Raw genomic sequence first — 24,152 nt, 5'->3', positions numbered from 1 at the left:
ATGAATTAACAGAGATCAATTCAAAACAGCTGCTCAGTGATACAATAATAATAAGCAAATGTCTAATAAAGTTAAATAAAATTTTATACATAGCTACTGCTTTAAAGTCCCAGGGTAATTGACATGTGAATAAGAGCTCTATAATATAATTTAGTTCTTTTTTTATTTTTTTTGAGGCGGAGTCTCATTCTGTAGCCCAAGTTGGAGTGCACTGGTACAATCTTGGCTCACCACAACCTCTGCGTCCAGGGCTCAAGGGATTCTCCTGCCTCAGTCTCCTGAGTAGCTGGGATTACAGGCGTACACCACCACGCCTGGCTGATTTTTTGTATTTTATTAGAGATGGGATTTCATCATGTTGCCCAGGGTGGTCTCGAACTCCTGAGCTCAGCTGATCTGCCCATCTCAGTCTCCCAAAGGGCTGGGATTACAGGTGTGAGGAACTGTGCCCAGCCTATAATTTAGTTCTTTATCTGGTTGTATGCACAACTTGTAGTATAGAGCAGCAAACATTTATGACCATGAGTATAGCTACCCAATGCTAAGTCTGCCAACTGAAAGGCCTGTGGTGTTGGTTGTGGTTGTGATTGTTGATGAGCCGTTAACTGATTCATGTTCAGCCTTTCCCTCTGTAATAAGAGGCACTCATCCCACTTTCATTGTTTGTTCCATGTGCAAAAAAAAAAAAAAATTGTTCCATTTGCTCATTTATAAATAAAATTCTCTATTCATTTTTCTGCTAGAAATCTTCAAAAAGTGAAGAAGAATGCAATCACCCCTTGTGTGGCACTCATTTACAATACAAGTTTGCACACTCCTTCACCTGAATGCAGTCAGCAGCTTACTCTCACCCCAGCCCAGAACCACATTCCTCAGTTAACATGTAACTCTCTATACATTCTGTACTTCTCTTGACTAGTAGAATTGGAGGTGTTTACAAAGCTGACAGTACATTAATTCAGAAACTATGGCAGCCACCAGGTAAAGTTGGAAGTTTCCTCCACCGTCCGGCTTTTCTAGACATCTGTCAACAGGAAAGCAACACGGAAACGAGCGAGGCCTTGAGTAGCGTGTGCATCTCGCGGGGTATGCGGTGCTGTTTCAAACCGAGTCCACCTTTACTAGATTATTTTTGGTCGTCAGTGGAGACGGTTTGCATTTAACCCTATCAGCCATGTCGTTAGAGCTATCCACAAAGAACATCCTGGCTGTACAGAGCGAGACTATAATTCTTCTGTATTCCTTCCTGAAATTTTGGTTCAGTAGCCCGTATATAATGGCATTGAGGCAGCTGTTGAAATATGCCATGTAGTAACTTGCCACAAACAGCCACTCTGGGATCCTAGGCACCATGCTGGCGGGGTCAGAGGCCACGGCCAGGCCAATGAAGTTCAGAGGAGCCCAGCAAATGGCAAAAAGGACAAAAACCACAAACATGGTGACAAAATTCCTGAAGTCCTGTGGTTTCAGCCTGGGTTTGCGGTCAGGTTTCACCCTCTGTCTGACCTGGAGAACCAGGATCCATATTCTCAGGTAACAGAAGATGACTATGATCATGGGGAGGAGGAAGTGGAAAACCACCACGGCGATGGTGTAGGCAGAGCTGACGGACTGTGCGAAGGTGCACGAGTAGATCCTCGGGTCGTACTGGAGAGTCCCGGCACGGAGGTTGGGCAGGACAGCCACCAGCGTCAGGAGCCATATGAGGAGCACATAGCAGAAGGAGTTCTTGCTGCTGTACAGTTTGTCGTACTTGAGACTGTGGCAGATGTAGCAGTAGCGGTTGATGGCAATGCCAGTGATGTTGAATATGGAGCCGATGACGCTCAGGCCCATCAGGAACCCACTGATTTGGCAGTGCAGATACCCCAGGTTCCACCCATTGTTAAATATCGACGTCAGCACCAACGGGTACGGATAAACAGCCACCACCAGGTCTGCCACCGCTAAGCTCACCACAAAGATGTTTCCTGAAAGAGAAACGTTTAGAAAATACAGTGAATACCAGTTCACACTGGGTTTTCTGTTACAATTGCTAAAGAAGGAGCTGCTTCTGCCTGCAGCTCTGATGACCTGACATCACAGCTGCTGCCGCACTGCAAATGAACTGGAGGCCATTTCACAGGAAGCCAGCCCACTGCCGCTCCTGACATATCAAATCCACTGTTCACACTTTCCCGCCTCCCCAGAACAGGGCCTGTTCCCTGTTCCCTGTTCCCTGTTCCAAACTGCTGTCTTTCAAACCCTTGTTTCTCATCTCTTAAAAAGTCCTGAGATCAGAATACTTGCATCCCATCTGTTGTTCTAGAGCCTTCTACATCACCTGAGCAATCTCATATGATGTTATTTCTCAAGCCAGCCACAACTTCCTTAAGTTCAAGTCTTCATTCCCTCTGTAGTCCTTCAGCAGCTCCCAAGGGGCCTCTAGCTTCTGTTCTCACTGACCCCACAGCGCAGGAGTTACAATCAAGAGGGCTCTGTCATTAGCCGTCTGGATGAGAACACAGCTTCACTCCTTACCAACTGTCCAACCGGGGCAAGTTACTTGACCTCCCCAAGCTTCTGCATCCTCCCCTAGATGATGGGATAATGAGCATCTTCCTCTTGGGGCTGGGGTGAGCATGACATGAGACTATCTGTGGCGAGTGCCATGCACCGTGTCTTATACCAGAGAAATGTTCTTATTCTACGACTCCCTCACCTTGAACCAAAGGAAAATGCAGAAATTCTCCTAGATTTTATAAAGAACTGTGTTACAAAACTTAAACCCTAAATAGTCTAACTATTAATTTTCTCAATTAACATAGCAACACATATTTAATTATAGAAAAAAAAAAACTCTGGTCACTTTTTTATTTTTATTTATTTTTTATTTATTTATTTTGAGACCGAGTCTTGTTCTGTCACCCAGTCTGGAGTGCAATGATCTGATCTTGGCTCACCATAACCTCTACCTCCAGGGCTCATCCTCCCACCTCAGCCTCCCAAATAGTGGGGACCACAAGTGCACACCACCACACCCAGCTGGTTTTTGTATTTTTGTAGAGATTGGGTTTTGCCATTTTGTCCAGGCTGGTCTCAAACTCCTGGGCTCAAGCCATCCACACACCTCGGCCTCCCAAAGTGCTGGGATGGCAGGTGCGAGTCATTGCTCGCAGCTACGTCAGTCAAATTTTATGAGATGTTCTGCAAATATGGGTTCTTCCTTTTGCGGCTCTTCTGCCTTTGTTTCTTACTCTTCCTTCTGCCTCGAATGGCACCTCGCAGCAACTTTCTAAATGTTACCCGTTCTCCCAAGTCTATCTCAAATAGAAATGCCGAAGCCTTTGCTCATTTGCCCACCTAGAGGTGAGAGCTTCCTCCTTTGAAGGGTCTTAAACCACTTTGTACTGCTTTTTACTCAGATTAAATTATAATACATTCAATTCCGTTTACATATTAAATGCATATATTTGGTGCTGGGGAAACAGGAATTGAGAGACAGGAAAAGCCGAAAAAATTACACTAGAGTGGCCCGGAGTGGTGGCTCACACCTGTAATCCCAGCACTTTGTGGGGCCAAGGTGGGTGGATCAAAAATCAGGAGTTCAGGACCAGCCTGGCCAACATGGTGAAACCCCGTCTCTACTAAAAATACAAAAATTAGCTGGGCATGGTGACAGGTGCCTGTAATCCCAGCTACTTGGGAGGCTGAGCCAGGGGAATTGCTTGAACTCGGGAGGCGGAGGTTACAATGAGCAGAGACTGCGCCATTGTGCCAGCCTGGGCAACAAGAGCAAAACTCTGTCTCAAATTTAAAAAAAGAAAGGAAAATTACACTAGAGTAAGCAACAGCACCAGAGCACGCACTGAACCAGAAGCAGTGAGGAAAGGGGTGCGCTAGACAGGGACGGAGGGAGCCCCAGGTGGAGGGACAGAAGATTTTGCCTTCTATTCTATTGACCTGTAAGCCAGGCTTCCCTGCCTGACTCGAGACGGTGGCCCTCGTGAGTACATTTCCTCATACTTGCGTACATTTCCTCATATTTGCAAATATGAGTACATTTCCTCATATTTGCGTACATTTCCTCATATTTGCGTCCCAGACCACACCCAATAAATACAGTGACTTTTGCTCATACCCTTGATGAGTTAATTAAACTGTCACTTCGCAACATTTGAAATGAAACAGCCCATAGCAGTCATGATGAAAGAAAGGTAAAATTTGTGCCATTTATTTAGGAATTTCAGATACATTGTCATAAAAGCAGATTCTTTAAAAATTGGTTGTAGTCATCCAAATTAAAGTTACAAAGGCAAGTTTATTTCTCCCACAAATTACTTTCAATTAGCGTTGAAACACCTACATTCCTAAGAGGCCTATTTTAATAAATTACTGGCTCACAATGTTTAATGCTTTAAAAGTATCTCTACTATGTGAAATTCTGTTCCAAATTAAATTATCATTATAACAGCACATTTTTACCCAGAGTGTCATGATGACAAACTGGCCTAATATTGGATTTATTTTTAAAAGACCTTAAAAATGAAATCACAAATGATGTCATAAATTTCTTTCATGTCGAATACCCTGCTTCATTTATTTTATAGTAATTACATTGCATTATAATTCAAGTAATTACATTAATTAGATCATTAGTTTAATTCTTCAAATTCATCCCATTTTACAAATGCTTGGTGAAAATGAAGCCACAGACTCCGTACAGGTGTGGCTATCAGGTAGCTCACATGAAGCTTTAGCACAGGCATTCATGTGTGCATGGGGGGTGTGTGGTGTCTGGGGGAGAAGGAAAAGGGAATTTCCTTTTACTTTTATGAAATTCACCAGATGAGAGTAATTAAATCATCTAATTATAATTATACACATTATAAGTTCATCTCTTCCATTCTGAAATCTGTGTGACTCCAGACATAGGGACAATCTACCCATTTCTACAGCTATCCAGGACTGTATGCCACAAGCTTAATAATGCATTCTGAAATGTCCAATAATGTCTGTTCATGGGCAACAATTTCTTCTCTGTTGAATATAGTTCCAATCCTTACTGTGGCAGAATCATAGAATAATAGGATGTTAAAATTGAGAGATGTGTTAATGATCTCCCTGGATAATTCCTACTTTTTAAGGATGAGAAAATAAAAATATAGAGTTGAACTGGATGAAGTCGTATGACTGCTTAGTGAAAGAGTCAGGATTTTGTAATGCTATGAATTGATGTTGTTCAATGTTACTTCCCTGAGAAAGCTCCTGTGCTCCTACAGATATGAGACTCAGAAACTGGGCCCTGTGGCTACCTCCTGGCTTACAGCCTCTCCAGGCACAATTCTAAAGAAGCATATTAGAACTAGAACCTTCTAAAGAGAAGATGGGGGAGGAAAACACCTAGAAGTCAGTATGCTGGCAACAAGACGGACAGCAATCAGCCTCACGGTGATTAAAGGCACCAACTATAAAATGCACAGTCAATATTTGTTCCCAGGAATAAAACTTTAAATTGGAAGTGAAATATGGCATAGATATGAATAAAATAAGGTAACAGACAATAAAATGTCAGCTTGCCGGCAGTGCCTTCCTCAGAACTAGTCCGGTGAGTCCCTTCTGGGAATGACACAGCAACACGGCATTGCTTTTCTGTTTATCGAAATTATGTCTCTACTTCACCCCATCTCCCACAGCCCCAGCTGTCACCTGGGTGAGGACACTGCCTGCTTTGACATCTTCTCCCTCCACCTTGAACAGTACCTGGCCGAGGGTTAATCAATGGACAGTGGGTTTATATTGTGTCAACTTTGTGAAACTGAAAAGACTTTTTCTTGCACCGCTCCGGGTTAGTGTTCCCCACAAGAAGCAATTGCATGAGATTTTGAAGGCGGAAGTGCAGCAGCAGCTTGCTGTCTGTGCTCAGAACATCTGTGTCAAGGGCCAGACGCCACTGCAAGCTCGGCGCTCTGAGTCTTACCTGCTGCCCTGCAGGGGGTGGGCGGCAGCAGTGTGCCCACAGCTTCTCCAGCTCCTGCTCACCTCCTCATGGCTTGGAGGAAGTGAGAGACCAATTCATAAGGTGAGTTTCGACCATCCTCCAGAGCTCCAGTCCTTCCTCCCAGGTTCTAGCTTCCCCTGCGTCCCCTCCTAACATCCAGCTTTCCTTCTCAACTCCGTGAACTTTAAACAGCAGCGCCAGACACAGAAGCGAAAGCCTCAAATACACGATTCCATCAGCTCACACAACTGCTCTAGCAATTTTGCTTCTTGGATTGATTGAACCCAGACTGATACAGAATTTGGTTCTGGAAGTGGACCAAGGAGAACCTTCAGGAGGGTTTCTCTGTATTGGTTTTGGGTTACCTGCAGTTGATTCTTTAACAGGACTAGATTTAAAGTATTAGAAACCCTATTTCCAGTAGTTAAGGGACACTGGTAGTCACGGCCTGCAGGGGCAAAAGAATTCCTTAAAAGACCACCTGGGCCGGGCACGGTGGCTCATGCCTGTAATCCCAGCACTTTGGGAGGCCGAGGCAGGGGATCATAAGGTCAAGAGATCCAGACCATCCTGGCCAACATGGTGAAACCCCATCTCTACTAAAAATACAAAAATTAGCTGAGCATGGTGGTGGGCACCTGTAGTCCCAGCTACTAGGGAGGCTGAGGCAGGAGAATTGCCTGAACCCAGGAGGTGGAGGTTGCAGTGAGCTGAGATCATGCCACTGTACTCCAGCCTGGCAACAGAGCAAGACTCTATTTAAAAAACAAAACAAAACAAAAAAAAACACCTGTACTCACCTTCCAAGGTGAAAACAATGTCATTGCATTACCCTCCAACCACTACGTTGAAAAACAAAATATACCAACCATACAATGGGTTGGACGTACTAAACAAACCCATATCCTGAGTGACTCAAAAAGCTGTCAGTGTTGACTGGAGCCCAGAACAAGGCCCTGAAGGCTGCTCAGCCACCTGATCCATCTGATCCAATGGCTGTGGTCTAAATGTGTCTCCCCCAAAATTTATGTGTTGACACTTAATCGCCAATGTGATGGTATTGAGAGGTGGGGCCTTTAGGAAGTGATTAAGTCATGAGGGTGGAGCCCTTGCAGATGAGATTAGTGCCTTTATAAAAGAGGTGCCAGGGAGTTGTTCATCCCTCCACCATGTGAGGACTCAGCATTCATCCACTCCAGAAGACACAGCAAGAAGGCACCATCCTGGAAGCAGAGAGCAAACCTCACCAGACTCCAAATCTGCCAGTACCTTGATCTTGGGCTTCCCAGCCTCCAGAACTGTGAAAATCACGTTTCAGTTATTTACAACTTCCCAGTCTATATTGTTATAGCAGCAGGAACAGGCTAAGACACCAATGGTGCTTGAATTGTTTCTGTGGTTGTCCCTTCGTATCAGCAGGGACTGGCTCCAGGATCTCCACAGACACCCAAATTCATGGATGCCTGTATTAGTCCATTCTCATGCTGCTGATAAAGACATACTTCAGACTAGGCAATTACAAAAGAAAGAGGCTTAATGGACTTACAGTTCCACGTGGCTGGGGAAGCCTCACAATCATGGTGGAAGGCAAAGAGGAGCAAGTCACATCTTACATGGATGGCAGCAGGCAAAGAGAGAGCTTGTGCAGGGAAACTCCCCCTTGTAGAACCATCAGATCTTGTGAGACTCATTCACTATCTCCAGAACAGCATGGGAAAGACCTGCCCCTGTGATTCAATTACCTCCCGCCAGGTCCCTGACAACACATGGGAATTTGAAATGAGATTTGGCTGGGGACACAGCCAAACCATATCAATGCTCATGTCCCACAGTTGGCCCTGCAGAACCTGTGAATATGTGAAGTTGGCCCTCTATATCTTTGAGTTCCACATCCCTCAAAGATTGTATTTTCAAGTCATGATTGGTTGAATCCCTGAAAGTGGAACCCATGGATATGGAGGGACCACTGCATGTAATAAGAAAAAAAAACCCTTCTTACTTGGTTTCCATATGGCTTTTCATGACCTACGGACACTACCTGAAACTGGATGGTTGCAGCACTACAGACCCAATCCAGTATGGCCCTGAAAAACAAGGATGGAGGAAGACCCTCCCAGGAAACAGAACTTGGAGCAATGCTTCAAAAAGAACTTCAAACTGGTTGTTCATTTGTCCTGGAAGGAGAGAGGGCCACAGGTTCAGATCTGCACTGATTAATGGGCAGTGGCTAATGATCAGCTAGATCAGGGGTCCCCGACCTGATGGGGACAATGGCTAATGGTCAGCTAGATTCATGGGCAGTGGTTAATAGTCAGCTCGATCAGGTTGGAGATACCTGATCTAACTGACCATTAGCCACAGACCGGGTCCATGACCTGGTAGGAACCAGGCTGCACAGCAGGAGGTGAGTGGCACGTGAGCAAGCATTACCACCAAAGCTCCCCCTCCTGTCAGCTCAGTGGCAGTATTACATTCTCATAGGAGCGCGAACCCTGTCGTGAACTCCATGTGAGGGATCGAGGTTGCACACTCCTTATAAGAATCTAACTAATGCCTGATGATTTGAGGTGGGACAGTTTCATCCCAAAACCATTCCCCCACCCTGTCCTGTGGAAAAATTGTGTTCCATGAAATCAATCGCTGGTCCCAAAAAGGTTAGGGACCACTGAGCTAGATAGGCAAGGATTTGGAAGAAACATAATTAGAAAACCAGTTACGGGGCTCTGGAGAAGACATAGGCACACAGACCTCTCAGAATGGATACTCAGTGTGAAGATATTTGTGTCTTGATGGTGGAACCTGTGTATATCAGTTAATCTGTCTTTGGCCACCAGTCCTTGACCAATGGACTTACAAAGTTGTCATGGCAGCAAGGATAGAAGTTATTCATGAGCTCAGCAACAGATCACTCCTCATGAAAACTGATCTGGATGCAGCCACTGCTGCACTGCTGGATGTCCAGCCTGCCAAGAGTGGAGAGAACACCAATGGAGCACCATTCCCTGGGAAAATCAGCCAGATGCTGCTGGTAGGCGGATTACATACCACTTCCATCATCAAAGGGAGCAGTGGTTTGCTCTGGCTGGAACAGAGACATACTCTTGAGTATGGATTTGCCTTTCCTACCTTTTCAGGCCCTTAAATCTTCTAGCAACCTGATACCCACAGACTTAAAGGATGCCTTATCCACTATGATGGTATTCCTCATGGCATTGCTTTTGACTAAGGAATTCCTCTGACAACAATGAAGTATAGCAATGGGGCCATGTCCTGGGAATTCACTGCCCTACCAGGTTTCCCATCTCCAAACAGCTGACCTGACAGATTGGTGGAATGGCTTTTGAAGGTTCAGTTTCAACACCAGGTGGGTGAGCCTAGGGTACAGACCCCTATCATGTGGCACCTGCTGTAAGTCAGTGATTAACATAGAGTGTCCTTTCATCCCATGGCCAGGATTCATGAATCAGAAAATCAAGGGTGAAAATGGCCGCTCATCCTCTCCAATTACCCTGGTGATACCCTAGCAAAATGTGTGCCTCCTTTCTCTGAAACCTTAGGTTCTGTGGGTCTAAAGTCTTAGTTCCCAAGGGAGCAAGGCTTCCACCAGGAGACGTTTCACTGGTTTCATTAAACTGGAAATTGAGGCTAGGCACAGATCCTGGCATTGTGGTAGGCTGAAGTGAGTGGATCACTTGAGCCCAAGAGTTCAAAGCTATAGGGAGCCATGCTGGTACCACTGCACTCCCGCTTGGACAACAGAGTGAGATCTTGTCTCAAAAAAAAAGACAATAAAAAACTGGAGGTTGAGAGTGCCACCTGGGGCCCCTCATTCTAGTGAATCAATAGACAAAGAAGGGGATTATTGCGCTTAACGTGTTTAGTCCTGATTATCAAGGGGAAATTGGTTTATTATTACACAATAAGAGCAAGGAAATATAGGTCTGGCATGCCAGAACTCCCTAGAGTGTCTCAGTACCCCTGTGCCCTGGGATTGAAGCCAATGGAAACTAACCCAATACAGGCAGGAATGCCAGTGTTGCAGAGTGTTAGGAATGAAGGCTTCAGCCACCACAACATGCAAAGAGCCAGAGGGCAGAGGGAGCGGGGAGGACATGGTAGTTCCAAATACCCACTACGGCCACCTGGCCAACTGCAGAAATGAGGGCTAAAATAATGATGAATACTTCCTGCTTGCTTTACCATGAATAATTTGTGAATATAGTAATAACTTTGTGTCTCTTTCCCTCTGCTATTCCCCTACCATCTCATATAAGATGTGTTAGTAGTGAACCTTGTATCTCAGAATTTAAGTGATAGGATATCAAACGGGAAATGTGACTCAACTAGAATAATAAAGATCACATAAAGTTGGATAAAAAGACTGTACTTTCTTTTACAAAGAGGGTTAATGTATTTTCAGTTTTACAAGGGATAGTTGCATCGTTAGATGGAAGCATAATGTTGATATTTCCTTTATTTTGAAGTTAAATATGGTTAAAAGAGATCTATAGATAGAATCCAAGTTGCCAAGGGGTGGACTGTGTTCAATTACTGTTGCGTCAACCTAGCTGAACCGGAACTATGCTCCCCAGAATTCCATTTTCTGCATAATTATAGGATTGCCTCATCCACAAAAAAATTTTGTGTAAGATTTGGAAAGTGGAAATGGAGCAGCAGCTATTTTTTTTATTTTTATTTGTTTTTCTTGAGATGGTGTCTGGCTCTGTCACCAGACTGGTATGCAGTGGTGTGACCTTGGCTCACTGCAACCTCCACTGCCCCCCACCCTCGCACCGGGTTCATACCATTCTCCTGCCTCAGTCTCCCAAGTAGCTGGGACTACAGGCACATGCCACCATGCCCAGCTAATTTTTGTATTTTTAGTTGAGATGGTGTTTTACCATATTGGCCAGGATAGTCTCAATCTCTTGACCTTGTGATCTGCCCACCTTGGCTTCCCAAAGTACTCGGATTACAGGCATAAGCCATCATGCCCGACCTGCAGCAGCCATTTGTGTAATGCTTTTTTTATGCTAGATATGCCATCATTAACTAGTGAAACTCTTAGCTGAGTGAAAATACAGGAATTTCCTATCCTGGGCCAGACTCTTACCTTTTATCAGTCATTTTTGCTCTTTTTTAGAAACCTCACACTCTGCAATCCTCAGGCTGATTTGCATTTGAATGAATACTTCTGCATCACTTTGCTTTTCTGTGAATTACACAGAAATCTATCAACCTATCTGACACTGTGCAAAGTTTGGACCCTGTGTCTGAAGTTTTCATTAACAAAGAAAATGTGTATTTCTGAAAAACTTCTATGTTTCTACAGCTCTGGTCACCTTTTTCCCCATTTGATAATCTCCAAATCTGTGCAATGATTAAAACTGCAGAGACCTTATTTCCTTCTGCGTATGGGTTAGCAGGGCCCATTACCACAGCAAGCCTGGGCTCCAGGCAGTTTCTGCACATCCTCTGTCTTTCACAGGTGTTGTCGTAGACGCTGCTGGCGCATTTCTCCCCAAAGTGTCTGTGAGTGCTGAGTGCCTTCATTTGGCAAGGACTGCATCCTTCCCCAAGACTGCCTTCAGTGATCAAAGAGCCACTGACATTGGGTACAAATGACCAGTCCCTTTGCCTCAAGTAATGGCAACTCTGCTGGATTTATGCCCAGAGGCCCCAACTTACGGATGAGGCCAAGTCTCAGCTTTCCCTGAGATCCCATCCCTCTCTGACCCCTTCCCCTGCCCTGGTCTGCTCTCCTCTCCTTCTTACAAGCTCCCCCATGAGAGTGCGCCCTCAGCAAAGCACGAGTACCAAGCCTCTGTCTCAGGTTCTGTTTCTAGCAAACCTAAAATAGACCTTCAGCCCTATGATGAGATTGGGTGGTTTCCTAAAGAGGTCACTGGCTTCTTGATAGAAAAAAGGAGCTACTTACTATGGTGACTTATAGACACAAACCAACCATACTGGGTACAGACTGTAGCTGCCTCCCCGCACTGTTCTTCCAATACTGAGTAAGAGTTACAGACTGTAGCCTCCTCCCCGCACTGCTCTTCCAATACTGAGTAAGAGCTACAGACTGTAGCCGCCTCCCCGCACTACTCTTCCATGCTTCCGTCCTTGCTATGTGTGCATCTGCTTCCAATATCATGGCAGCGTGAAACCACACACATTTGCCCAACAGTCTGTCTCCCGCTGAGACTCAGGTCCCCACTGTGGACATGAACCTTCACATTCTCACGGTGAGCGTAGAGCCCAGCACATAATAGGTGTTCGGAAATCATTTGCTGACTGAACTAATGCACCCTTGGACTCTGAACTGCTCCCTCAGAAAAGCGGAAATTAGTTGCTCTTCTGCTGGTATCCACTAAGATGCTGGTTTTCCCAGCAGGTCAATATTCACTCCTTTCATTTCAGACTGGACTTTAACCATGTGGAAAGGAAGGTTAGAGGCCCCCTGAATTACTGTTCATGAAGACTAAAAGAAACTGAGTGTGAGTGTGATAAACACCTCACGCAGTGTTTGTTACTGGTCACAGTGATAAAGACCAGTAATAAAGAACTATTTACAAACTTGGTTTGTGTTTTTTAAAATTCCACGTGCATACGTGTTAACTGTATGACAAGAGAAAGCTGAGCTATTGCTCAGGTGTGTAAGGAATATTCTCTGGCAGTACAAGGGAAAGGGAAGGGCTTTACTTCGAGGCATCGAAGCACACAGCCAGTGTTTTAGATTCTTAAATGTAAAGAGACTCTACCTAGAAACGTGTCTTTACAGATTACTAGAGGCAGTGTGCACCATGAGTGTAGAAACAAAAGCCAGATTCAAATCCTGGCCATGCCACTTGCTAATGTGACCTCAGGTAAGTCACAGCTTCCCACAGCCTCAGTCTCTTAACATGGAATAAATCAAGCTGCTTAGGGCCGTGGCGAGGATTTGAGGGGGTGTGGCCCATCTTCCTTTGCAGGATTACTCACTCATGTCTTGCTTCTATTCCCCTGTGATGGAAACCACACGTCTTGCTTCACAGAAGGTTCCTCCCTCGTACACAGTCCTGGCTAGGGAAGATCCTCCCTGATCCCTGCAATGGAACAGGGGTCTCTCCATAGCCGATGAGCCTCCTCTCATCCTGTGTCCCTCCTGCCATCAGCCTCACTGCTCCCCTCCACCTTCCACACACAGCTCTCCACAGCACACATGACAGCTCGTCACCCTGCAATACCCAGGTTTAAACAGCGCCGCCATATTCAGTGACATTCTTGGTGACCCCTTCTCCTAGCCATTAACTCCTTAAACTCTCCAAACTATGATACTCTTTTCATGGGACACGCCGTCCTCACACCCTGTTCAAAGGACACACTCTCCTCCCCAAACCCATTCATGAGACACCGCCCGTCTCACACAGTGTTCACGGGACACGCCGTCCTCACACCCCGTTCATGAGACGCCACCCACCTCACATGGTGTTCATGGGAACGCCGTCTCACACCCCGTTCTCACCATGGTGTTCACGGGACACCCGTCCTCACACCCGTTCATAGACCGCCGCCTCACACGGTGTTCCGGGACAGCCTCCCACCCCCGGTTCATGAGACGCCGCCCGCTCTCAACCGTGCACGGGACACGCCGCCTCACACCCGTATGAGACGCCACCTCGCTCACACGGTGTCACGGGACACGCGTCCTCACCGCCGTTCATGAGACGCCGCCCGCCTCACACGTGTTCCACGGGACAAGCCGTCCTCACACCTGCGTTCATGGAGACGCCGCCTCCCTCACACGGTTTCACGGGACCACGGCCGTCTCACACCCCGTTCAGGAGCGCCTGCCGCCTCACACGTGTCACGACACGCCGTCCTCAACACCCCGTTATGAACGCCGCCCGCCTCACACGTGTTCCCGGACACGCCGTCCTCACACCCCTTCATGAACGCCGCCCCCTCACACGGGTTCACGGACACCCGTCACTCTACACCCCGTCTGGAACCCCGCCGCCTCACACGTGTCCGGACACGCTGTTCCCACACCCTTTCAAAGGACACACTCTCCTCCCCGACCGCCGTTCATGAGACCCGCCCGCTCACACATGTGTTCCATGGACATGCCATCCTCACACCCGTCATGAGCCATGCGCCCCCTCACCCCTGACCTGGGACACGCCGCCCTCCCACACCTGTCACGGATACCGCTGTTGCTTTGGACACCCTGGTCCCATCTGAGCACCTCAGGCTCCCTTGCCTCCTGGATCCCAACATTCCTCCTGGCTCATCCCTCTCTCTCTCTATCCCACTCTGTCTCCAGTTCCCATCTGGTCTCTAACTTGATTGTTGACTGCTGCTGTAGAGAAAATCGATAGACTTTGGCACTGCTTTATATTATACACAGTATTGTACACTGTACACTTTGCATTGTACACTGTATTGCATATATACCGTATATACAATATGAGAGACCAAGGGCACCGGAGGTGTCTTTAAGAAGTCGTGCACATTCCTGCTTGTTCCCATCTGGATTTCAGTCAGTGTTAAAGGTGGAACATCCTGCAAGTAATCCTGCTCATTTTCTATGCCCGGTTACTGTCTTCTGAGAAGGGTGGTTTAGTGAGACATTTGTTACTTGTAAAACATCCACAGTACAGCCTGACTGGTTCAGCCTTTCACCCTTACACAGAAGATGAATTACTGATACTGTACCTTTATTCTTCTTAGAGAATTTAGGATGAAACTTTAACAAAAACAAAATCATAATACTTCAGCCACATAAACAAGCAATCGAAAAAACGATATGAACTCTCTTTAGCGTAGGAGTCTTTTTTTCCTTAGGCACTCGCCCGAACCTGGAAGGACTTGGTGAAAACCCCATCTTAAATAAAGAGGTTAACTGCACTAAATAATAACTCCAAACTGCTAAATCCAAAAAAGAGTTTTACTAAAAATGGCACAATCATAATAGAACCCTATTTATATATGAAAGTTAAGTCAATGAGAGGAAAACAAGTTAACACTACAAAAGTATAAAATAATATTGTCATAAAAGTAATTTTTTAAAAGTTAAAACTTTGACTCCATTTTATATACTTAGAGTATTTAAAGACCTGTGAGTGTGAAGTATTGCATTCTGCCTTAAAATAAAATATATTTATGCATCAGAACTCCACACCAAGAATACTAAATAACAAAAGGAATTTATTCTGCTTCTGGGAATGTTATATTTAAATCATAATGCACTTTAAGTATACAGCAAGCCATTTAGCTCTTACGATATTAGTATTGTCCCAAATTAACAAGTGAGGAAACTGAGCAAATTAGGTCACTTGCCCTACGTCACACACATGGGATGGCAGAGCCAGGGTTTTGCCCCAGGCAATAGGTTCCAGAGGCCATGTGCTTCAGAGGGACATGTCACAACAAATATGACCTATAATAGCACTAATCTTCCATAGATAAGGAATGCTCAATCTATAAAGATATATATATTATATATGTAAAACAATCTTTAAAAAAAGTACATGGCAAAAGACTGTATGATACCTAAACAGACATATACACAAATGAGAAAAGTTGAAAGTATTCCAAATTCAGAGGGAACAATTAAAGGAGCTAGAAAGGTAAGTAAATAATAAAAGGAAAAAATGGAATGAAAACTAACTGGCAAAAACATCTTAAAAGGAAAAATTGCAATTTAAACCACATCTTAAAATAAAAACAAGTGAACCAGAATTTTCTCTGGAAACAAAATCGTGTCCTAAGCTCCTATAGATGGACCTAGGAGGCATCCAGCAAGTATTTCAATAAAGAAGGAGGGAATTAACGCATGAAGGATGAAGGCGCATTATCCCTTCCAAGATCATAAGAGTTCTGTATTCCTAAACGTGTTCAGAAAATCATCAAAGAGGAAATACTAATTACTGATTACGCACTTTCATAATCCACCCCTTAATAACTATGTAAGAAACAAGTATAAATGCAAGTTAGCAGGCTCGTTCTCCAGCAGGCGTTTCTTCAAAAGACCTGAAGCCAGTGTGTTCTTCTCTAATTGTTATGCTGTGTCTCGATCACTGATCAGTTTCTTCAAAATTCTCTCACTAACTCTGTCTCAATCTGCTGCTATTTCACATGTGAACTAGTTTTCACATCTCCCAGTTATGACATTGTTCTCTCCTCCTAAGACAACAACTTTAAAACATTCTCATGATTGCTCTAAGCCCCAGCTACCATCTACCAACCAACTTTCACGTTTCTCTTGAAAAAGTTTTCTGCTATATAAATATGCTCCTATTTTCATACCTTTGTACACCATGTCTTATCTTTGTTTGAAAATAAAAAGAACACACATTTCGAAAGTGCCTTGATAGAAAGTCATCTCTTCGAAAGTAGAAGCCGCGTTTGACCCAAGCTTAGCACAGGACCTTGAATTTTACAAATCTTCAAAATTTACCAACCATTTACATTCTGCCTTATACTGTAGGAATGCAGTATTTATCCAAATACATATTCAATTCAATAAGCACCAAAACCACTCAGTATCAAAGCAAGTGAGCACGCTTTTAAACCGTTCGCTTAACAAGTCAAATTCACCTCCATTAACCTGAATAATATTCAGCACCATGCAAATGCATTTTATTTCCTGTCTTTTCTTCTGAGATTGATTCCTTCAATGTGATTGCTGGAAGTGTACAGCTCTGTAGAAAGACAACTGTTTAAGCACTTCATCCAGAGAATCCAGCAGTTTATTTCTAATCTGCAGCATTATTTAATTGCACTAAAAATCACAGAGATATCACATACAGCCCTCAGGTTTCTGGTCAACTTGATTATTTGAGAGAGGCAGAAGTGAGGCTGCTGATTATCTTCATGAAGAGGCAGAGATGGCACCAATGATACTGTGCAGAGTTCTGTGCAGGCATAAATGCTTCTTTAACAACAATCCACGAATTGCCTCGTTGGTACTAGAAAGCTCTAAAGGAGTGTGTCAGTTTCCTTTTTAGAAGAAAGGGTATTTCTATCAGCAAGGCAACTTACAAATACTTAGAAAGAAAGGGAAAACTCAAGCCACCTTGGAAAGATCTTCCCGTTCACTTCAGTTATTCTGGTGATGATTTTTTAAAGGTGCTAAGGAAGAATGGGCAGAATGAGCTCCAAAGACTGTGTGGAGATTTAAAGTGACTTCCAAGGCATGATACTTTTCAATGCAGATACTTCTTAAACAGAACCATCAAATGGCAGTAAATACTAATAGCAGGAGGTTTAATCTAGGACTATTTTATCCTCGGTTACCTTCCAAAATTGCCAAGAGAAAAATGATGCTGAAAGCCAGCAAAAGTAAGCTCTATCTATCTTTTCTGCGATTAATTTAACACTGAAAATTCCTGCCAGAAATACTTTCTTATAGAATGAATAGCTGGAAGAACCAAAGATCAGACTCAAATTCAATCATGTATTTGAGAGTCTGAAACTACTGTCATAAGGTTTACAAGGGATTCTGGGAATTACTTTGACATATTTGTAAAAACTTAGAGTTCCATAACAATGTACTATACAAACCAGGATAGAAAGTCATAGAAATCTGAACAACAGCTAAGAATACAAGGGGGAAAAATCAATAAAATGTCTCTAGAGTAAAAAATTGCTTTGAGTCAGTAATTTGAAATATTGTGGAAAGCTACAGGAGGGAAACTACAGCAGCGCCAATAAGAAACCTCTCGGCTTGGAGATCGCATGAAGCGGGGTTAGCTTGAAATCATTTTCCAAGTCTGCACAGTACAAGTTAGGTCATAGGTTTTTGAATAGTAGCATGCTTGCCCAAGGAAGCCACTGTTGCTTCTAGAGCTGATTCACTTAAAATTAGAGAACAGCTGAATATCGAAATAATCAGTCTTTACATCTCAGGCCTTCTTGTTGCAGAGAGATAATGGTTGTTACAAAAGGGAAAAGTCAGACAATGGAGATTTTGTGTATTTTGCATAACGTCACAAATGGGAATTCAATTCTAACCCTTCCATTTCTGACTGATTTCACTCTTCCAGTTCACATTGTCTACTTGTTTTTTTAAAACATACACTTAAAATAAATGAACATTTAAAAAATAAAACAATCTAAAAGAACTAGTCACCGGATGCATACTAGTAATAACATCATAATACTATTATTTGTACCTCAAAATGATAGGTAAGTGGGTAGGTAGATGGATGGATGGATAGATGGATGGATGGATGGACGATGGGTGGGTGGATGGATGAATGGGTGGGTGGATGTATAGGTGGGTGGATGGGTAAGTAGGTGGACTGATGGGCGGAATCTAAGTTTATCCTTCTAGTATCCCTGTAAGATAAGCGGCATCTTAAAACCGCCATGGTACATCCAAGATTTGAACCAGATCTCTGAGGCCCAAAGTCCACATTCGTTCCATACTCTATGCATTCTCTCTGAGTGGTAATGCAGAATGGATAATTATAACATTCTATAGAGACCTAAAAGAAACAAGTGCAAGAGAGGCTTAGCACAGTGTCAGCCATCCAACCATCCAGCCATCCTGGGAAACTACTTTTTTTTTTAACATATACTGACAAGTTTACCCTACTGTGCACACAGATTAAATAATAATAATAAACTGCTTTTGACAGGTGTCTTTCTAAAATATATTATATCCCTGTCTTCTTAAGTAGAACATACCACTCATGATGACACCTCTCGTTGATGAATCAGGTGATGATAATAAATATGTTCCTGCACTGTGCTGCTTTCAGGAGCAGTTAATGGTGAGCAGGGTTATTTGCATCTTCACAATGTAAGCACAAAAGGTTGTGCTTGTTCTGTTTCTCAGACCTACTTTTAATGAGTCTATTTCAACCCAAGCTGCTTGCTATAATGTGCTATTTCTTTAAATGTGTCAATCTTCCTCCTAATTTCCTGCTCATAATCTACAGGGAACTAGACACCAGCATCACAGTTTTGTGGCACTCTAAGTCGGAACAAATCCGCTGTAGGTGAGAGCCTGTCATTTTTGCTAATTTCCATTTATTGGCTGTATTCTACCTCAGTTAGATTGCCAGATAATTGAATTTTGAATAGGCAAGATAGTATTGTACTGTTGCCTGATACTTTGTAAAATAAATTTTATTTAAGTATAATGTACATACAGAAAAGTGCATGAATCATAGGTCTATGGCGCAATGATTTCCAACAAACAGAGCACACCTTTGTTAGGAGTACCCAGAAAACAAACAAGCCAACACAGTATTACTTGTTTTATCCTTTTCAAAGTATTCTCATATGTGCCATTTCACTACAGTCATTGCAACACTCTTATGAGGCTAAAAGGTTAGGTATTATCAGCAATTCGACAAATGTGGAAAATGAAGTTTGGTATTTAGTTTTGCTGATTTCTGAAATCAGAAGATGCACAGCAAAGATCTAATTCTAGCGTTCCATTGCAGGAATCGTCCATTGTGCTATCAAATTTACTCAGAAGATATGATATGGCAGTATCACTTCTATCGTCAAATTGTGGACAAGAGTAGAGCGAATATTCCGTTGGCACCACAGATGCCAGTGGTTGCAGCTTACTTCGGCTGTGGCTGTCCGGTGTCCCTGCCATGCAGGTTGTTAGCCATTTTCAATTTATTCCCTGGGAAATCAAATGTCAACACAGTCCCTTGATGGGAGGAAGGTGGCAGAAATCACTGCAATTATACCAGCTTTCCAAAGGAAAGTGATGGTTCAAAGCCTAGATGCTTTCGCCTTCTCATTTCTTCCATTCTCTTCTTCCCATTATTTCATCCTTAAAGCCAACAAAATTCATTTAGCTGAAATGGGAGGTCTGAAAATCATCAAAACTTCTAATAAGCATACCAAAACTTACATCTGAATCAGCTATCCTTATCACCGTTTCAAATCACCATCCATTCCAGAAATTCTCAAATGGCTTGAACTGCACATATAAACAAAAAATCCCTATTATAAAAACATGAAACTTCTAAAGTTGGGTGGATTAAAGCTCACTAAAGGTCTCCCCTTAAAGCTACAGGAATGTAGTATTTTATGGATTGCCCTCTTAAGAGCATGTCTTAGCAAATAAAATACAAAGTGTGTGTAAGGAGCGCTTTTCTTAAGTTCTTCTTCAGAAAACACAAGAAGTAAAATTGTTCAGGCGAGAACACTTTTTACTTTTTATTTTATTTTTTTGAGATGGAGTTTCACTCTTGTTGCCCAGGCTGGAGTGCAGTGGCACGATCTCTGCTCACTGCAACTTCCACGTCCCAGGTTCAAGCGAGTCTCCTGCCTCAGCCTCCCATGTAGTTGGGATTACAGCCGTGTGCCACCACCCAGCTAATTTTTTTGTATTTTTAGTAGAGACAGGGTTTCACCATATTGGCCAGCTGGTCTCGAACTCCTGACCTCAGGCAACCCACCCACCTTGGCCTCCCAAAGTGCTGGGATTACAGGCACGAGCCACCACGCCGGGTGGTGAACACTTTTTAAATGAAAGGTTCTGCAGGATTCAGACTTCCCAAGTGCTGCAGCTGTTGGCAGCAGGGCGAGCTCTGGAGGCCAGCTCTGGGAATTCAGCCCTGCTCACTCTTACAGTCCCTGTGAACAGCCTGCAGCCCCAGTTTCTCCTCTGTCAGGTGAGTTAAGAATGGCACCACACACCACAAGGATGCCCTGGGATGAGTTAACCCAGTGCTCCCAACCTGTTTGGTCCAGGGAAAGCCGTTTTTGTGGGTAGGAAGGAATGAGCCTCTTCTGGAAGGCAGACTTCCTCCAGTTTATATCTCACCTACAAAGTGAGCTTATTCAATTTACTAACTCAAACTCAATTCATGTTACTAGGTACCTAACTAATTCTCAAATTACGGACTGCAAAAGCATTACAGGGGGTGGGGAGAGGCAGGGGTGAGTCTCCCCAAAAGGAGCTAAACAAAATTAGAGCTTTTCTTAACTACCTGGTTAAAACAAAAATATTGATCTTGGCAGACATTGAAGTGCATGTTTCCTTCCCCACACCTTCTCCCAAAAGTGCCTCCAAATAAAAAACTAGTTTCTTCAGAGAACCAAGCATCTAATCATCACTTAGAAGTCGGAACATCCAGTATCCTAAGAACAAACTGTCCACAGGTTCCCCGCAGAACAAACCAGTTCAATGCATTGCTGGAGGAAAAAGCAAATTTAACTGAAGCACAAAATTATCTGCAGTTGCATATTATATGTAAGGGTACTCTTTCTGCTCACGCCTGGCTACCTGCCTCCTCTAATACAACAACTTCCGTTTTTAAAGTGTCAACTTGTTTACTTTGAGGAGCCGCGGCCTGCCGGACACAGCATGTTTAGGGGCCTTTTTTTCCACTGTAGGCTCGTAACTGCAGACTACTCTGAACAACAAAACCACGGCGGCTGCTCCAGCGTTTTGCCAGCTTCTGTGTTTCCATATTTTAACAATGTTGGGAAAACTAAGTCACATGTAAGACCAAGCAGTTGATCACTGCGTTGCAGAGGCTGTTGGAGGAGCTTTCTGCAACCTGGACTTGATGTCTCTCAATCTAGTCAAACTCAGACGGGACAACCAGACGGGAGTGTCCCCACAGGAAGAGAACGCGACTCTGGCGGGGTATCCCATCTCTTAGGGGCTGCGGCTCCGTGTCTTAGAAAAAGGCACTTTCAATGGGCAGGCTGGAGGAGGAGTCTCTCTAAGAAGAAGGTAACTCCGCGTCCGCAGTGCCCAGGAAAGAACGCGGTGCTTGCGGGGCCGGCGCAGAGGCGCTGCGCCCCGAGCGCTGGCCCCGGGAGGCGGCGCGGCCCTACCTGCGTTCCGGAGCTTCTTGTTCCGATACACCGACAGGATGACCAGCAGGTTGCCCCACCACGATGGTGAAGATGAGCACCGCCAGGCCAGCGCGGACGCCCAGCCACCGAGGGCCTGCGGCCGCGCGCCGTCTCCGCCGGGCCCGGGCCCTGCGAGGCGTTGGGCAGGCGCGCTGCCCGGTTGCCCGGCATGGTCCCCTGGGCGCGTCCCCGCCGCGGAGCCATCGCCCGCTGGTCCCCCCGCCCGGCCACTTTTAAGGCTCCGCCCGGCGCTCCCCGCGCCCACGCCCATCCCGCGCGCTCCTCCACGCCGCGCCCCCGGACGCCACGGCCAGGTGACACCTGGTGTCCGTCGCGAGCCCGCTTGGACTCCCCGCCCGCGGCTCGAACCCCGCACCACGGGCCGACAGCGCCCCGGTGCGGGAAGCCGGGCCCAGCCGCCGCGCCCTGGGAGCTGTGTCCCAGGCCTCTCTCTCCTCGTGGGCGCCCAGCGAGGCTGTTCATTCATGTGTTTCTTCGCGGCGATGGGACTGTACACCCAGCAGGGCCGGGCTGCCTGGGCTCAAATGCGAAGTGGGATTGGGGCGAGTTCCCCAGCTGTGGGCCCCACTTCCCTTATCTTCTTCTGCAAAATGGGAATAAAATACTATCTCACCGGTTAGCCTCATAATTAGTAAAATTTAAAAAGCCAAGGACTCTCTTCCGTTGTGTATTGCACCGTTTAAGATGGTGCTAGACGTTTCCGATAATGAAATGACATTTTCAAAGAAAATGTAAAATCGATATTTGCAGATGATAAAAATGTATGTACTTTTGTAAGTACCAGTAAAAATGAGAAAGAAAGCACACTGAGATGGATCGGATACATGACAGCAATGTAAAAGTGCTAGGAAATGACCTAACCAGTTGTGTGCAGTGAGGAAAAAGCTTTATGAAAACCATGAAAGGAAATTTAAATAAACGGAGAGACTTACAGTGTTCCTAGATTCAAAGCTTGAAATTTTTATTTTCCTCATGTACTTTATGCCAGCCCAAGAAAAATATCAAATAACCGGAAGTTCTTTTGAAAGAGTAAAAACCAAGTGTAGGAAAAGGATTTGAATAAGATGAATAGGAAAGAAGTGTGACCAACTAAGATCAAAATGTTCATTAAAAATTGCAATAAGTGCCAGGCACGGTGGCGCACACCTGTAATACCAGCACTTTGGGAGGCCGAGGCGGGCAGATTACCTGAGGTCAGGAGTTCAAGACCAGCCTGGCCAACATGGTGAAACCCCGTCTCTACTAAAAATACAAAAATTAGCCAGGCGTGGTGGCACATGCCTATAATCCCAGCTACTCAGGAGGCTGAGGCAGGAGAATTGCTTGAGCCTAGGAGGCGGAGATTGCAGTGAGCCAAGATCATGCCACTGCACTCCAGCCTGGCTGACAGAGCAAGACTTTGTCTCCAAAAAAAAAAAAAAAAAAAAAACTACAATAAGTATGCCAGGCACGGCTGCTCACGCCTGTAATCCTAACACTGTGGGAAGCCAAAATAGGAGCATCTCTTCAACTCAGAAGTTTGAGGTTTGGTGAGCTATGAGTGAACCAGTGCACTCCAGTCTAGTGACAGAGCAAAATCCTGTCAAAAAAAAAAAAAAGGCCAGGCGCGGTGGCTCACACCTGTAACCCCAGCACTTTGGGAGGCTGAGGCAGGTGGATCACCTGAGGTCAGCCTGGCCAACATGGTGAAACCTCGTCTCTGCTAAAAATACAAAAATTAGCCAAGTGTTGTGGTGGGTGCCTGTAATCCCAGCTACTCGGGAGCCCCAGGCAGGAGAATCGCTTGAACCCGGGAGACAGAGGTTGCAGTGAGCTGAGATCATGCCACTGCACTCCAGCCTGGTCAAAAAGAATGAGACTCTGTTTCAAAAGAAACTAAAACAGTGTTGAATTCATAAACAATTTGAAAAAGTATATAAAATAAAGATTTTATAAAGTTAACAGTTCAAATCAGGAGGGCTGGGATGGACCACGAAAACAAAAATGCATTTAAAGAAAATTTAGGTAAATATTTTGAGGTGGAGAAGCACTCTGTAAGCATGGAAAAAAAGATAGGCTGGAACTGATCCTCAGCGTAGAACGAACAGGTAGCAGCTGCCATTGACAGCACATGTCACTTCCCATCTCTGGCATCGGTGTCTTACAACCATTGTTTGCACAATGTGTTAACAGTTCCACAAGGTTTGACACTGTTGCAACCATTTTATGGACGAGAAACCTCTAGTGCTGAGAGGTTAAACAATGCACCAAAGTCACGCAGCCAGTAATAAGCGGAGACAGAATTTGAACTCTGGTCTCTCTGACTGCCAAGCAAGGAGCCTCATTA

At 44.7% G+C, this 24,152-nt stretch overlaps 1 protein-coding gene across 1 annotated transcript; it reads right to left on the bottom strand.

The window, feature by feature from the left end:
- Positions 1-419: 419 nt before the first annotated feature.
- MTNR1A (melatonin receptor 1A) lies at positions 420-22,152 on the bottom strand. The gene is made up of 2 exons (XM_017862648.1): positions 21,785-22,152; positions 420-1,970 (listed from the first exon to the last, which is right to left on the bottom strand). Exons 1-2 carry the CDS (start codon positions 22,074-22,076, stop codon positions 1,102-1,104), a joined length of 1,161 nt encoding a protein of 386 aa, XP_017718137.1. The 5' UTR covers positions 22,077-22,152; the 3' UTR covers positions 420-1,101.
- Positions 22,153-24,152: the final 2,000 nt, after the last annotated feature.

This window comes from Rhinopithecus bieti, unplaced genomic scaffold, assembly GCF_001698545.2.
Source record: "Rhinopithecus bieti isolate Rb0 unplaced genomic scaffold, ASM169854v2 scaffold_56174, whole genome shotgun sequence".
NCBI lineage: Eukaryota > Metazoa > Chordata > Mammalia > Primates > Cercopithecidae > Rhinopithecus > Rhinopithecus bieti.
This window is presented reverse-complemented; position numbering and strand designations above follow the sequence as displayed.

Excerpts from the sequence above, each read along its gene's own strand:
- MTNR1A (XM_017862648.1), bottom strand. The coding sequence starts at position 22,076 with ATGGGCGTGGGCGCGGGGAGCGCCGGGCGGAGCCTTAAAAGTGGCCGG. Across the intron at positions 1,971-21,784 it reads CAAGAAGCTCCGGAACGCAG|GAAACATCTTTGTGGTGAGC; the intron begins GTAGGGCCGCGC and ends TTTCTCTTTCAG.